The 15,460-nt window shown below is 33.8% G+C and overlaps 1 protein-coding gene across 2 annotated transcripts in view; it reads right to left on the minus strand.

Annotated features, from left to right (window-relative positions):
• Positions 1 to 15,460, minus strand: part of LOC128231395 (tetraspanin-1-like) — a 43,845-nt gene that overhangs the window by 25,072 nt on the left and 3,313 nt on the right. Inside the window, exons 1-5 of one of the 2 annotated variants that reach the window (XM_052944173.1) lie at positions 14,249 to 14,439; positions 9,382 to 9,462; positions 4,786 to 4,892; positions 3,768 to 3,870; positions 761 to 835 (exon numbers count right to left, since the gene is read on the minus strand). In XM_052944173.1, coding sequence (XP_052800133.1) covers positions 761 to 835; positions 3,768 to 3,870; positions 4,786 to 4,892; positions 9,382 to 9,441 — 345 coding nt within the window. In that variant the 5' untranslated portion in view covers positions 9,442 to 9,462; positions 14,249 to 14,439. Of the gene's footprint in view, positions 1 to 760; positions 836 to 3,767; positions 3,871 to 4,785; positions 4,893 to 9,381; positions 9,463 to 14,248; positions 14,440 to 15,460 lie in introns of those variants that run through there. The other variant, XM_052944171.1, reaches the window with a different exon arrangement.

The raw sequence follows: 15,460 nt of genomic DNA on the forward strand, positions 1-15,460 counted from the left end.
CACTGCTGACTAGTGGCATTGTTATGTTTAAGTTCTATGATAAACATTGTAAAATCGAATTCAAATATTATTAGCACTGCTGTCTTTTATCTTATTCCTCAGAGATTGAGTGATATTTTTCGTAATTGATGCCTTATGTGCATGTCAAATTTAACCCACTGTAAGCTAATTTTGAACCCAAGTTTGATTGTATATATTATTCATAACTCATTTACCAATGAACAATAGGGAATAAAATGAAAACAGAAGTGCAGGAAACAAAATGGCAGTGGATGTTGAGAGTAACATTACCTTAGAACAATAAGGAATAAAATATCAGCAAAAGTGCTTAAAAACAAAATGGCAGTGGAAATTATGTTGAAAGTAAAATAAGCTGCATTTTCACAAGCTTATGGGTGGGTTATTCAGTGGTTTAAAATGTCCCTGAATCAGACAAAATACTCACAATAAGAGCCTACTCATCAGAGTCGCCACAAATCATAGAAAATGAAAGTAATATCTCCGTCCCCCCTTCAGGCAACCCTTACAGCCTCTTCTTATATTCTGAATAAGCTTTTTTTAATTCATATTTTTTTCCTTCTTTCTGCTATTTAACAAACTTTTTCGACAGCCCTAGATATCATGTTCCAAATTTCCCAATGTCAATTTAAAACTTCCTTGACTTTATCCCGACCATGAAATAAATGATTTTTTTCTCTGACTATTCCCTGACTATGGGAACCCATACCTCTGACTATTCCCTGACCATGGGAACCCATACCTCTGACTTGTAGATAATAGAGATGACTCCTGCAGCGATCTCGCCCGCAAACACCAGCACCAGACAGAAGATGTACTGCAATAAATAACCACATTATATCTAATTATCATTTGTGACATTTTCGTTTTCAGTTTCATGTTTCATAAACAGGCAATCTACATATTGTGGAGACAATATCTGAGAATTATCTACTGTCAAATTTAGTATAAATACAGTATATTATGCAACTACACAAAGATGGTAATCTATTGAACTTATGTCTAGACAAATTAGTGTTCGCTTGAATAATAATATGAGAACATCTCGGAGACTTTGTTCTGAGACTATGTTTTAACAGTATAACAGCAACAACAAGATCATATAACAAACAACGGGCAGATTGTTCGGAGTTCTGTTAATACTTACAATGTTGTTATCGTAATTGTTGTTTACTTTAAAATCGTTACTGCACTGGTAAATTTTAAAATGGATGCACTTGAGATGCGCATTATACTCCCAAGTTTTGAATAGAATTGAAAGACTTTTGCGTTTTATATTTATTTAGGATTGTTGGGATAAGAGTGAGGTTTGTGCACTTTAAACTGATTTAAACCCCCAGTAAATTTACATTTTACTGACCTTTCCAAGGCGGTACTTAACAATCCTTGATAAGCATACCTAGTTTTTTATATATAGTACAGTCAAACCTGGTTGAACGGTCACCTCCTTTAAATGGCCACCTGCCTTAACGGGCCACTCCAAATTCCCCCCGTACGTTTTTACTATATAATGTACGTGCATTAAGCGGCCAACTGTCTAACGCGGCCACGGCCACTAATTTTTGTCTCCATGAAGCCATATAAACACTAATTAGCGGCCACTAATCCCTTGTCACTCACACTTCCACTTATAAATTTTTCCAATACACAGCTTTAATTGCGTATAAAAGTTTACGGAAAAGAACGACGGCCTCGGGAATCACCGTCATCCAATGAAAATGAATATTGCATCACACGATTGCCATGCGTGTTTACTCATCGAGAAATCATGTTGATTACACGTCGGCGAATGTTTTGATCAGAATTGACACAATTAATGACACAATTAATAAGATAATTAAATAATTACGAAGATAATTATTAAATACCGACAAAAACACCGGTTGTTATGAGTTCACAGTTTGCATTGTCATTTGAAGGCGTTAAACTAGTTACGATTTTTATGCACTTTAATATTATTTTTCAAAGTGCACGGATTTATATTTCTACGAACGGATATTTACAATGCATTGTTCTTGATATGTTTTTACCTTTGATTATGGCTGAAACTAAGACTAATCGAAAGTGTTTGACTCTAAAGAACGTGTCGAGTTTATAAAGTTATTAGAAAACGGCCGTAGTGCAAGAAGTGTTGCCAAGGAATTTAACTGTGGAAGGACTCGAATCAATTTCTTACTTAAGCGTAAGCGTGAAATGTGTAGACTGATATGTGGTGTGTTTTGTTTATGCCTTGTATCAACATTTATCTATTGTATTTTACTTACAAATTTGAAATAAATTTATTTTATCTATACAAATGTATTTGTATTCAGCCTTCTTCAATAATATTGATACAGATGTTACTGATTGTGGTGTGAGGTGGTGGTTAAGATACATACTCCATCTCTGAATAAAGCTAAAGGCCGAAATGTCAAACCTGGATTAAGTGGCCACCTGTCTTAAGCAGCCACTTTGATCATTTCCCAAGGGTGGCCACTTAATACAGGTTTGACTGTATGTATGCACTGTGCTGCTTGTGGAGTTTTGTGCTGTTCTTCTATTTTTCTTGTTTGTGATTTTATATTAGATGTCTTTGGCGTTTACCCAGTGCCATTAAACTGGGTTTATGTTTAAACTTTTTGCTACTGAGCTTGTTTCTGTAGCTTTTGCATACATATTGAGAAAACTGTTTCAGCTGTTCTGGTTTTATGCAAATCTATGAGCATTTTATTAACTTTAACAATGTTCTGAACAACAGGCACATTATCCATAAAAGCTAGTAACAGCAAATAAAATCCTTATATCATAAAATGTTGGCTTTCTGATTTAAACAACTATGTTGATTAGATTTATTCACATTGCTATTTGAGTTCAACACCCCCAACTCCATTAAGCCACTTGAACTTATGTATGCTGCGGGGGAAGTTTACTTAACTCTTTAAACAAAAATAAAATCCATTTTCATTAATTTTGTTCTGTAAATGAATCGTACCCACCCTGATTGGCACAAACGCTGGTGGGGGAATATCAATATTTCAGGGAGATATTTCTCTTCACTTGACAACTGTGCTGATTTTCTTAAAGTAGAATCCTTGGAGACAATCTCTAACCACAATTTCTGAGATCTGGTTTTTAACAGATAATCGTAACAAATGGTTTTTCTTCATTGGTTTAAATTAAACAAAACTTGTGCAGGTTCTAGAGTAATTTTCTTTCTTTTTCTGATCAGTGATTGTAATCGTTCTAAGTAAACTAGTAACGATTTTTATACTGCGTCTTCGAAAACTTATTATAATAAAACTGGTTTAAGAAACTGGTCTGGACTTCATTGCCATAAAAACCTGAATTAATTGCTTAAGTTACTAATTACTAAATATTGTGTTTGTCATAATGAATATAATTGAAAAATAAATCAACAATTGTTTCATTCATTTTTATGAGCTAAAATCTCCTTAAATTTGGAAATTCAAACTGTTCAATATCATTCTTACTTTATAGACCTTTAATTGTTAACGAGTAAAAACTTAAAATGGCACATTATTTCCATAGGTTATGTAACAACAATTAAATTTTGCCTACAATGTTACGATCCCTCAATCTCAGTCAGATCCCTTTGTAAGTCCTGTTTTAATTAAATGATAACATTATTGTATTGCAAATGTTTCTATTTCTCTGTTGTTTCTTTAAAATACATTGGGTCAATGTACCTTCATACAATAAAAAAATTTTAAAACATAAAAATTAATTTGAACTAGGGAGGTAACTCCTACCAGTCCCAGCAAGCATTTGCTTCCCCTGATGGCCCCACAGCATCCGAAGAAACCAACAAGGAAAACAAACACACCAAACGCAATCAGCATGTACGCAGCATATCTGAAACAAGGATAGAGGAAGTTTGAATAGTTACTACTTGAATGTTTTGTTTAACATTGTCATAAATCAAAGTGTTTATAATTAGATTGAATGTTTTGAAAGATGTTTAAAAAAAAAGATATATAACTTCCTTTATGCAGACTTGAATTGAAGTCTGGCTGATGAGGAAGTTATGACTTTTGGTATATTATCAAGCTTTCTGCCTAGAAATCAATTTCTTCATTTCCATGGCAACATGTTTCAGTCAAATATACAATAAATATAGATATAAGAATGTAAGTGTGAAAGAAAGTGTTTGTTGCCAGGGAAATTTGATACTCTGTGATCAATGCATGGACAAACTTATTTACATAAAGCCCAAAGAATCAAACCTTAGTACATCCAGTTATGCGCAGTTAATGGAAAACCGAAAGTTGGCTATTTTTTTATCAAACAACCCAGTGGTCAAAATAAGCAGATGCCCGCAAGCCCTGCACTTGTGAAAGGCTTTCTGGGCTTGCTCAAATTCTGGGTTTAATACAGCAAGGCTTGTTCAATAATGTAATGCCAAGCAGTAGTTGTATATGAATTCAGACTTGTTCATCCAAAAGAATAATTTAAATGACTGACAACCACAAATTGCCGTTAACTTTTCAGACTTCTTAATAAAATAAAAAATATTTGAACTAACGGGAATACCGCTGTGATCAACCTGATCAGATTTCCTGGGTCCATGACTAAAATTACTTTTTGCCACTCAGTGAACATACAGCCTTAATATATACAAATATACAACATGTGCAGCCTTGAAGACCCGAAATAAACAAAAGCAGCATTTGAAAAGAAACTTATGTATTGGTATCCTATCAAAATGACACACCCTTAATTTTTCAAATGAAACCCTGTTGAAAATCCCCAGGGAAAACCTTGACTTACTTAAAGTACTGGTCGTGTGTGTCCACATTGAGAACCTCGAAGTAGCTGTTGATGTTCTTGTCCACGATCATCCATACCCCAACACCGAGGATGGCCGCACCTGACAGCTGCAAAACAAAAGGTTTAAATTTACTTGAATTTCAAATTCAAACCGGCTCACAGTACCAGATCACATATCAAAAACATGGTAAATATAATATTCATTTTTTTTTTTTTATTTGTCATGCTTTTCCTCAAAAGATGTGATAAATGAAACAATCATTGATTTACAATAACACTGTTTTAAGCATATGTAACGAATAGGCTTCTGTATTCAAATGAAATGACCTGCACTGATTACCTGTCACTAATAAATATTTTGCTCCATATGTAGAGCAATTTTACTGTGTTTCAGAACTCGTGCACATATTTTCATATAAATTCAATAACATAGGGTTAGGGTATACATAGTTTAGTATTTACTAATTATTTTAGTTTAATTGTGCAGATAGTTTAATTACAGTCAAACCCTGTTGGCTTTCACTCGCTTTGCTCGAATTCCTTGTTGACTCAAACTAGATGTAAAGGACTGACTTATTTATACTGAAGGTAAACAAACCTGAGTGATTGGCTCGAATATTTTGAGGCTCTAGGTATTTTTGCCAGTCCCTGGAAGTTCAAGCCATCAGGGTTGACTGTATAAGCTATAGTTTTTCTGTTCAAGTCACAACCAGCATAGGTGTTCATGAGTGATGGCATATGATGGGTCTTAAAGCTGCACTCTCACTGATTTACCGTTTTTACAACTATTTTATTTTTTGTCTTGGAACATCATTTGAGGAATTTTTTTTGTAAATTTCTGCAAACCAGTGATAAAAGACTGCTGACAAAAAATCAGATCGTAGATTTTCATATTTCCATTCGAAAATGAATGTTTTATGGCTTATACCGTTACTAACGGTTTAAGAAAAATGCATAAAACACCAAATTTTGAACTTAAATATAAAATTCTGCGATCTGATTTTTTATCAGCAGTCTTATTTAATTGGTTTTCATGGATTTTGCAAAAAATAGCTCGTTCCAAGACAAAATATTAAAAAGTTGTCAAAACGTTCAATCTGTGAGAGCTAGTGCAGCTTTAAACCAAGGTTAAAACAAGTATGACAGTACAAGTTATCAAATAGATATAAAACAAGAGTGCCACAGAGCATACACCCAAGCTCATCTGTTTTTACTTCTCCAGTCTAACAAGGGGCATAATTTCACAATTTTAATTTAATTTCAGTTATTCATAATGACCATGACTGGAGTTTTTCACATAGATGTCATCGCCAACACCGTCTATGAAAAAAACCCAGACAAGCCTGAATAAGGTAGTCATGACTTATCTACTGTGGTATTTTATTGAAACAACTGTGACAGGAGTTCCTTGACAGCTCTGTGTTGAAATCGAATCAGATATAACCAGGAAGATTACAGTATAAAATAATCAGCAAATGTCTTGAAACACACTGACATTTTTTTTAAAGTGCTTTTTTTGAAGTCATTTATTTATGACTAAGCACTTATCATTATGACAGCCTTGAATCTGATACATGATACCATGATTGTAATAAAATAAACAAGTTGAAACTTCCTGATTTAGATCATGCAAAGGGCGTTGACAATTTTGCTCATATCATTATTGTCAATGAATAGTCCCAAATCAAACATACAGATAAAGAAATGGGGAATGTATAGAGAACTTTGAAAGTGGGTTATAATGCTTACAGACAGGATTTTGACACCTCCGCATGGGAAATAGACTAACTGGATTTTTTTTTTCAACAGACACCAGGTACTACCCCAGAAATTTTGCTAAAAATCCTTCCTCCAGGGGTGGGGTTAATAGGCAACACAATTTGCAGTTTGATTTTTTTTGATATGGCAAATCCTTCACGTTAGGGATTGGAAGAATCCCGTATAACACGTTTATAATTTTAGACTAGATAAAACCCTATTAAAACCCAAACATTTACTTAAAAAAGCATAAACATGTCAAACAACCAAACATAAACCCTGCATTATTTAAGAACCAAATAGACCATTAAATGACCAATGTACATTTTAAAAACAGCAACAAAAGAAAATAATACAAGCATGTGACAAGGAGCTCATTAGCTGGACAACATACAAGGCTGCATTTAGACAGATGGACATAACCCACTGAATGAATGGACATACCCCACCGTGTCATTTACATGTTCTACAAGTCTTTTTTGACAGAGGTTAAAGGGAAACAAGTCTTTCTGATCTTTGCTTTTCATGAACTAAGCTGAATGGAAGATATTGAATATAGAGATTTTCTATATACCAAAGCAATTTAGGGGAATTCTTTTCCCCCGATATTTAAGAGAGCAAAAGGCTTATTTTTAAATAAGTATAAACATTTTTTACAGCTTTTTAGAAGTTATAATTTTTTAATGATGATGATGATCATCATCATCACGATGATGATGATGTTGATGATGATGATGATAATGATGATGATGATAATGATGATGATGATAATGATGATGCTGCTGTGCTGCTGATGGTGGTGATGATGATGATGGCGGTGATGATGGTGGTGATGATGATGGTGATGATGATGATGATGATGATGATGATGATGATGATGATGATGATGATGATGATGATGATGATGATGATGATGATGATGATAGTGATGATAATGACACTGATGCTGTTCATGATGCTGATGATGATAATGAATGCCTTTGCTAGTGCTATTGCTGCTGCTGGTGATGGTTTCTCCACACTTATATTGTTTGATACAGGGCAGCTGATTACACCAATTTGGAAGAGACTTTACCTCACTGTTACATAGCCTTTTTCTTTTATTAACCCATGATGGTAAATCAAAGCAAGTTTTTGAGCTGAATGGTTTGTGGTTTCAAAACAGGCTGAACATGCTGGATCTCCTTCCTCTACTTTTTTAGTACATTTTCACCGCATTGTTTGTACTCCTACACAGGATGTGGTCACTTTATTGAATACACAATAGTTACATTCAACCCATTTTAGTTTTCTTATAAACGCATACTTTTTTCCTTATTGATTGTTGCTTTAAGTGTTAGGTACACAACCGGAACTTAATTCATCCCCATATATATGATGTTGGGTCATGAGGCACTAGAAATCAGCGTTATTTCACATGCAAATTTGTCAATTGATTATACATAAATATTGGAAATTTGCTTAGTGGTCACTTACCTACACCCACATACTACATATTTCTGTTTGATTTAGTTATAAAACTGACCATAACTGACTGTTCAAATCATGGTCATGATGACAGAACTATGTGATATATTAAATACAAAACATGTACTTGACATTATTTATATATGACAAACAAGAAAATGACTAACCAGTACATGAAAAATATTAAGTACATATTACAGTAGAAACTATTCGAGACCAGAAGTATGTAATGTAAACAATGATAGTTCAATGAGCTAATGGTGGAATTCAGGATTTTGTTCACTTGTAATAGCCCCCCACTTAATACTCTCAGCTCAATCTTAAGCATACATTTAAGCATATTGGAAGTAGAACCAGTCATTATTTTATTTACATAACACAAACCTATAATGTTTATGTATGAAGATCTGCATGAAAGTATGGCAAAGAACTGAAAATCAGAAGTCAGTGCCAGAATCGTTTAGTTTATGTTCTTTGGAAAATAATCAGTAATCTAAAACAAGGAAAATGCCTACAAACTGGGCATGCGAATGCCTCATTAGCAAACTATGCAGATTATTATACTGACAGTGCAGAATCTAATATGCATGAATATTCTTATCATATCTCATTTTATTTCATACAAGTTGTCACAAAAGTTATCAAAAAATCATTACACCGCCTGGACACAGAAACAGGGCCATAACTCTGAAAACATTGATGGATTGTAACCTTTTCAAAATTGACCTGGATTAATTTGAAAGTTTAAAACATGTGAGCCAAAAATTATGTGAACCAACTGCACCTGTCATAAGGCCTAAAAAAAAAATATGTCCGTTTCGGGTAACCCGACCCTACCTACAAAAATGCGCCGACCCTAACTATTTTTTTCCGTTTCTGAGCAAAAAAAATATTCGTTAGCAAATTTAGAGTTACGAAGGGCGGATAAATGCAGATTTCAATCAAAATTATTGTTTATATGATAAAACAAAGTCAGGCAATGACAGTAATGTAGGAAAGACTGCCATATGCAAGAAAACACTCTGAACTTACGACAGATTTTGAATTTTTTTTTTTAAAAATCAAAAAAATCCCTACCTAACCCTACTTAGAAATTTTGGGAAGGTTACCCTTAACAAATAATTTTTTTTTTTGCCTAAGTAATAGTCCAAATCAAGGCAAATTATACGCTAAAAAGGGGCCATAAGACATAAAAGACATAAATATATGGACCAGACCTTTAAGAGCTGAGCAGGTTAGACTTCATACTTGTTTTCTGCAGTCTTTAGCATTTATACAATGTATTAGAAATGACTCTGAAATGGCACATGACCATCAGCAAGAAACAGTTAACTCTAATACATAAGTTGACAACATCCCACTGTCTCTTACCCAGAAAATGATGTTAAAGAATATCAACAGAGCCTTGAAACAGCCTCCACAAAAACCCATCTTGGTATCAGCTCAGTTCACCTGCAAGTATAAAAGGGGTGTTTTTATGCAACAGATACATGGATTTTATTGAAACATACCAGTGATTCATTTTAAATATGTTTGAATGTGTGTCCCTTGGACTTGCATATTTCTTAGCCATGGACCCCCAGGAAATATCTGAAATTCCCTATCAAATTTCTGTGCAATCATTGTAAATACAAAAAAAAGATTTGGTTACCATGACATCCTTTTTAAAACAGGTAGAGTAGGCATTTTTCTTTATTGTTATTCTTTATATTAGAATCAATGGAGATTTTTATGGTGTTTATAAGTAATCTTGTGTATAAATGTTCAAGGTTTTAAACTACATATATATTAAAAACATAACAATAAAAAAAATTAAACAAATCTTTACTTTTTTTACCAACTGACTATAAAAACGGTAGGGTCGATCTAAGCATCAACTGACAATGGTAGGGTCTGAGCATCAATTGACAATAAAAACGGTAGGGTCGATCTAAGCATCAATTGACAATAAAAACTGTAGGGTCGATCTGAGCATCAATTGACAATAAAAACTGTAGGGTCTGAGCATCAACTAACAATAAAAACAGTGTCTGCAATTGAGCCTATTTCATAGGTAGGGTTGGGTGACCCACATCAAATGTATTTTTTAGGCCTTAAATCATGCAAGGGGCAAAACTGACTAAAGAAATATTCTCTTTCTAGAATTAAAAGGGACAGTCCACAATAATTGGGATATTTTTTTTTCTTTATCAAAATGATCTGACCTTTTTATTCACACATACATTGTTTGAATAACAAAAAGCAACAGTCTTAATTATAGAGATATGAAATTCAATGATAAAGTATTAATACTAAAATATTAAAGCTAAACAGTCCTAATAATACATCTAAACCTCTCATCTTGTATATAAACTTTTGTATGAAATATGTTACCTTTAGCTTAGATTAAGACATGATTATCAAACCTGTGTGACTCAGGTACTTTAAATTATGGGTATTTCCCAGAACTATGGATGTTTATATAACCGATATAAATCATCTCAGAATGAGAACAGGAATACATACAATTACCGGTAACTGTGGCTGAAACTATGGAGTCTCTATTTCATCCCATCATGCACTACTTACCTTGATCTTGGCCTGTATACTTTGTATGATAATATCTGAGCTAGCTTCCTAATTAATGCATTTCCCATCAAAAAGTATTTCAAGAGCTTTACGAAGTTGATGATGCTATTTTATCTCCATATTCTATAATTTTATTCCTAGAATTTTGATGACCTTGAGGGCCTGTGAATGTCATAATGAAAGTCTAAATGTCATGTCATTACGTAGGACTTCACTAGTAGAACACCCATTATTTTGATGAACAAATATAATTATCTAAAAGCTAACCTAATTATAATTCTGGAGGAACATTGACAATAACACACACACAGTCATAAATATTGTATGGGTTTCCCATGATGTACTTTTATGTGTTTATTTGGCTATTATTTTAAAGGGTTTGACATTTAGAGAAATAATATTATGTAAATATTAAACTTATATGGAAGAAATGTTATGAAGAATCTTAAGATTGCAACATGTCCATTTTCAGCTGTCATAAAATAAAACAAACATCAAGACAAAACTTTACCTTAAAGCTGCACTCCCGTTTAGACAGCTTTTTATTATTTGTCTTGGAATTAGCCAATTTTTCCGTAAATGTCTGGAAACCAGTGATAGAAGACTGCTTACAAAAAGATCAGAACGCAGCTTTTCAAATTTATAACAATCGAAAATTAATATTTTATCACTAAAAGGGTTCACTTATTCTTTTAAATGCTTTAAGGAAAATGAGTTTTTTTCTGAGGTTTTCCAAACCATTGATATCTCTGTTCTAATTGTGAGTAATCTTAAGTGACTGATTTGAAGGCACTCAGATAGCGCGTGATCGAGTACATAGTTAGTACTAAGCAAGCCCTGCTCTTTCAAATGATAACCTTATTACATGACACCAACATAACTGCCATAAAGGCTTTTTGAAATACCTTAAAATTGAATGAGGATGCATCATAAAGTCTAAAACACAAATTCAGTATAATACATTGATACCCAATGATAATATAATCAAGACCACATATTCATTGATTCTTTGTCCCATAAGGTTGACAATGTTGGCATTATTCCCCCAAATTCGTGATAGATTCAGTCAGGAGGTTCTCCCAGATATCCAGAATTGAATTAGATAGAAACCATTATTTGACTAGAGTATATTTCCCTTCCTCAGCTAATTAAGTCACTGAAATCAGCATTATGAACTCTTGGTTTACTGCTAGTCTCCAGGATAAATATATCACATTGATTAAGGAACATCTAATAAATGTCAAAAAAGAAAATTAGCTGCCGCGACAATAAAACCCTTGTAATTCTGTGCAAATCCCTCGTTATGGTTTTGCATAATATAAATTGCCTACATCTCATTTCTTTGCTAACATGGCTCAATTCTGTCAGAAATATACATGTATCAACAGTCCATATTTTGTCAGAGACTGCATGGAATGATGAAGTAAATATTCTGTAAGTGAAAGAGACTGCATGGCAATGACTGCTTGGCATGACATATATTGTCAGACTGAGAGACAGCATAGTATGAAATATATATTCGTCAAAGACTGCATGTCAGGAAGTATATATTATGACAGAGACTGCACAGTATGAATTATAATTTTGCTGTCAGATATATACTCTGTCAGAGACTGCATGGCATGAGATAATATATTCCGCCAGGGACTGCACGGTATGAAGTATATATATTCTGTCAGAGACTGCATGGCATGAGATATATATTCTGTCAGGGATTGCACGGTATGAAGTATATATATTCTGTCAGAGACTGCACGGCATGAGGTATATATTGTGCCAGGGACTGCACGGTATGAAGTATATATATTATATCAGAGACTGCATGGCATGATATAAATATTCGGTCAGAGACTGCACATTTTGAAGTACCTTATATATAGTGTCAGAGTCTGCATGGCATAACATAAATATTCAGTAAGAGACTGCATGGTATGAAGAAATATATTCTAACTGAGATTGCATGGCATGATATAGATATTCTGTCAGAGACTGCATGGTATGAAGAAATATGTTCTGTCAGAGACTGCATGGTATGAAGTATATATTATGTCAGAGACTGCATGGTATGAATTGTATAACTTTGCTTTCAGATATATTCCGTCAGAGACTGCATGGCATGAGGGTATGAAGTATATATATTCTGTCAGAGACTGTATGGCATGAGATATATATTCTGTCAGGTACTGAATTGTATGAAGTATATATTGTGTCAGGGACTGCATGGTATGAAGTATATACCTATATTCTATCAGAGACTGCATAGCATAATAGAAATATTCTGTCAGAGACTGCACATTTTGAAGTATATATTCTGTCAGAGACTGCATGGCATGATATAAATTTTCAGTCAGAGACTGCATGATATAAAGAAATATATTCTGTCAGAGACTGCATGGAATGATATAAATATTCTGTCAGAGACTGCAAGGTATGAATAAATATATATTCTGTCAGAGACTGCATGGTATGAATTGTATAATTTTGCTGTCAGATATATATTCCGTCAGAGACTGCATGGCATGAGATATATATTCTGTCAGAGATTGGATGGCATGAGATATATATTCTGTCAGGGACTGAATGGTATGAAGTATATATTGTGTCAGGGACTGCATGGTATGATAATGAAGTATATACCTATATTCTATCAGAGACTGCATAGCATAATATAAATATTCTGTCAGAGACTGCACATTTTGAAGTATATATTCTGTCAGAGACTGCATGGCATGATATAAATTTTCAGTCAGAGACTGCATGATATAAAGAAATATATTCTGTCAGAGACTGCACGGAATGATATAAATATTCTGTCAGAGACTGCAAGGTATGAATAAATATATATTCTGTCAGAGGCTGCATGGTATGAATTGTATAATTTTGCTGTCAGATATATATTCCGTCAGAGACTGCATGGCATGAGATATATATTCTGTCAGAGATTGGACCCATGAGATATATATTCTGTCAGGGACTGAATGGTATGAAGTATATATTGTGTAAGGGACTGCATGGTATGAAGTATATACCTATATTCTATCAGAGACTGCATAGCATAATAGAAATATTCTGTCAGAGACTGCACATTTTGAAGTATATATTCTGTCAGAGACTGCATGGCATGATATAAATTTTCAGTCAGAGACTGCATGATATAAAGAAATATATTCTGTCAGAGACTGCATGGAATGATATAAATATTCTGTCAGAGACTGCAAGGTATGAATAAATATATATTCTGTCAGAGACTGCATGGTATGAATTGTATAATTTTGCTGTCAGATATATATTCCGTCAGAGACTGCATGGCATGAGATATATATTTTGTCAGAGATTGGATGGCATGAGATATATATATTCCGCTAGAGACTGCATGGCATGAGATATAATTTCCATCAGAGGCTGGTACGAAGTAATATCTTCAGTACAAACTAGTACATTTAATATAAATAAGCCTAATAGACAATAGCATTATAACCTACATGGAGCAGGTTTACAGAATTGAATGCAAAGTAGTTTCAGAAATTCCAGACCATTACTTTACAAAAATAAGCCATAACATATACTTCAAAGAAATAAAACCAGATGTTACATTCATAACCACATGTATATGTTATAATCTGGTGGCAAATAAATGAAAATGAAAATACCAGCATAAAACTCAACATACCTGTACAAATACAATACCAGCTCAGCACATTCACAACAAAAACATAGAAGTGGCTGTTGTTATCAACTTATATCCAACAGTGTCTGCAATCACAGTTTGTCACAGAGTTAAGATAAATTTGCAACAATGTAACTCAAAAGAAAACGTAACTCTGTATCTCAGATGAAACTTAAGATTACAGGTTATCAGATGTTTGCTGTATTGATTTGATCGCCCAGCTCATACTGTTTGTTGGCTAAGCAGAGAATATTGACAAGTTCCCTTAAGCTTGCCGAGTGCTAAATGAAACAGGCCATCTTTTCCTGCAATTTCCAATAATGAACAGCTTCAGGTGACATAAAAGCTCTATATACGGCACACGCAATGGTGAAAAGTGTCATGTAACGGCTTGCAATAAACATAACAAAGTTGGGAAATTAGCTGATTTTGTGCGAAAAAAGAAATGGTAAAAAAGAAATGCGAAAAACAATGCACCTATAGGATTCGCTTATACTAACATTTCAGTCGAGGAGAATTCAAAGACAAAATATGTGTTTATGTTAAATGTTAAACATGTCTTAAGTAAAATATCATAGGACTTCGATCCTAAATTCATGTACCATTCATTCAGCAGTTAATTTTTCTTCATACTCCCAGTCCTTAACTCATTGTTTTTTCATCTGCTGATCTTTTATTTTGTTGTTTTCCCAAACATGTCTGTCGAAGGCTGATACACTCATCATAACAGCCATGCTTGCAGCTTGCCAATAACAAGTCTAATGGACTTTTAAATCTGGGCAACATATAGACATCTGAGTCACCAAATACAGACATCACAGAATTCCAGGGCACCTGTGGCACTTGATTCTTGATTCAGGAGTCAAATGATTAATGCTCCGACCCAGGACAAAAGAAGTAAGATTGCACATTTCAGTATTTCTTGGTTGGTTTCTTTGAACTTTCAAGTGCTTGTCACAGAGAAAGCGCGCTCGACTATTCCGCCGCTTTTCAGTGTAAGGATTGAAAAGTTTTGGCGAAACATGCATGGATCACTGTTAGATTAGATTTCAATGCAATACATGATGTGCGGAGATATTAACATAAATGTGGTTTCATGCAAAATTTTAACCAGAATTTTTAAGTGTAATAATAAAGGACCATTATTTGCAAAACACAGTTATCTAACTTATCTAACTTAATTATTCAATTAGGTTTGGTGGTTGAATACCATTG

Source organism: Mya arenaria, chromosome 4, assembly GCF_026914265.1.
Source record: "Mya arenaria isolate MELC-2E11 chromosome 4, ASM2691426v1".
NCBI lineage: Eukaryota > Metazoa > Mollusca > Bivalvia > Myida > Myidae > Mya > Mya arenaria.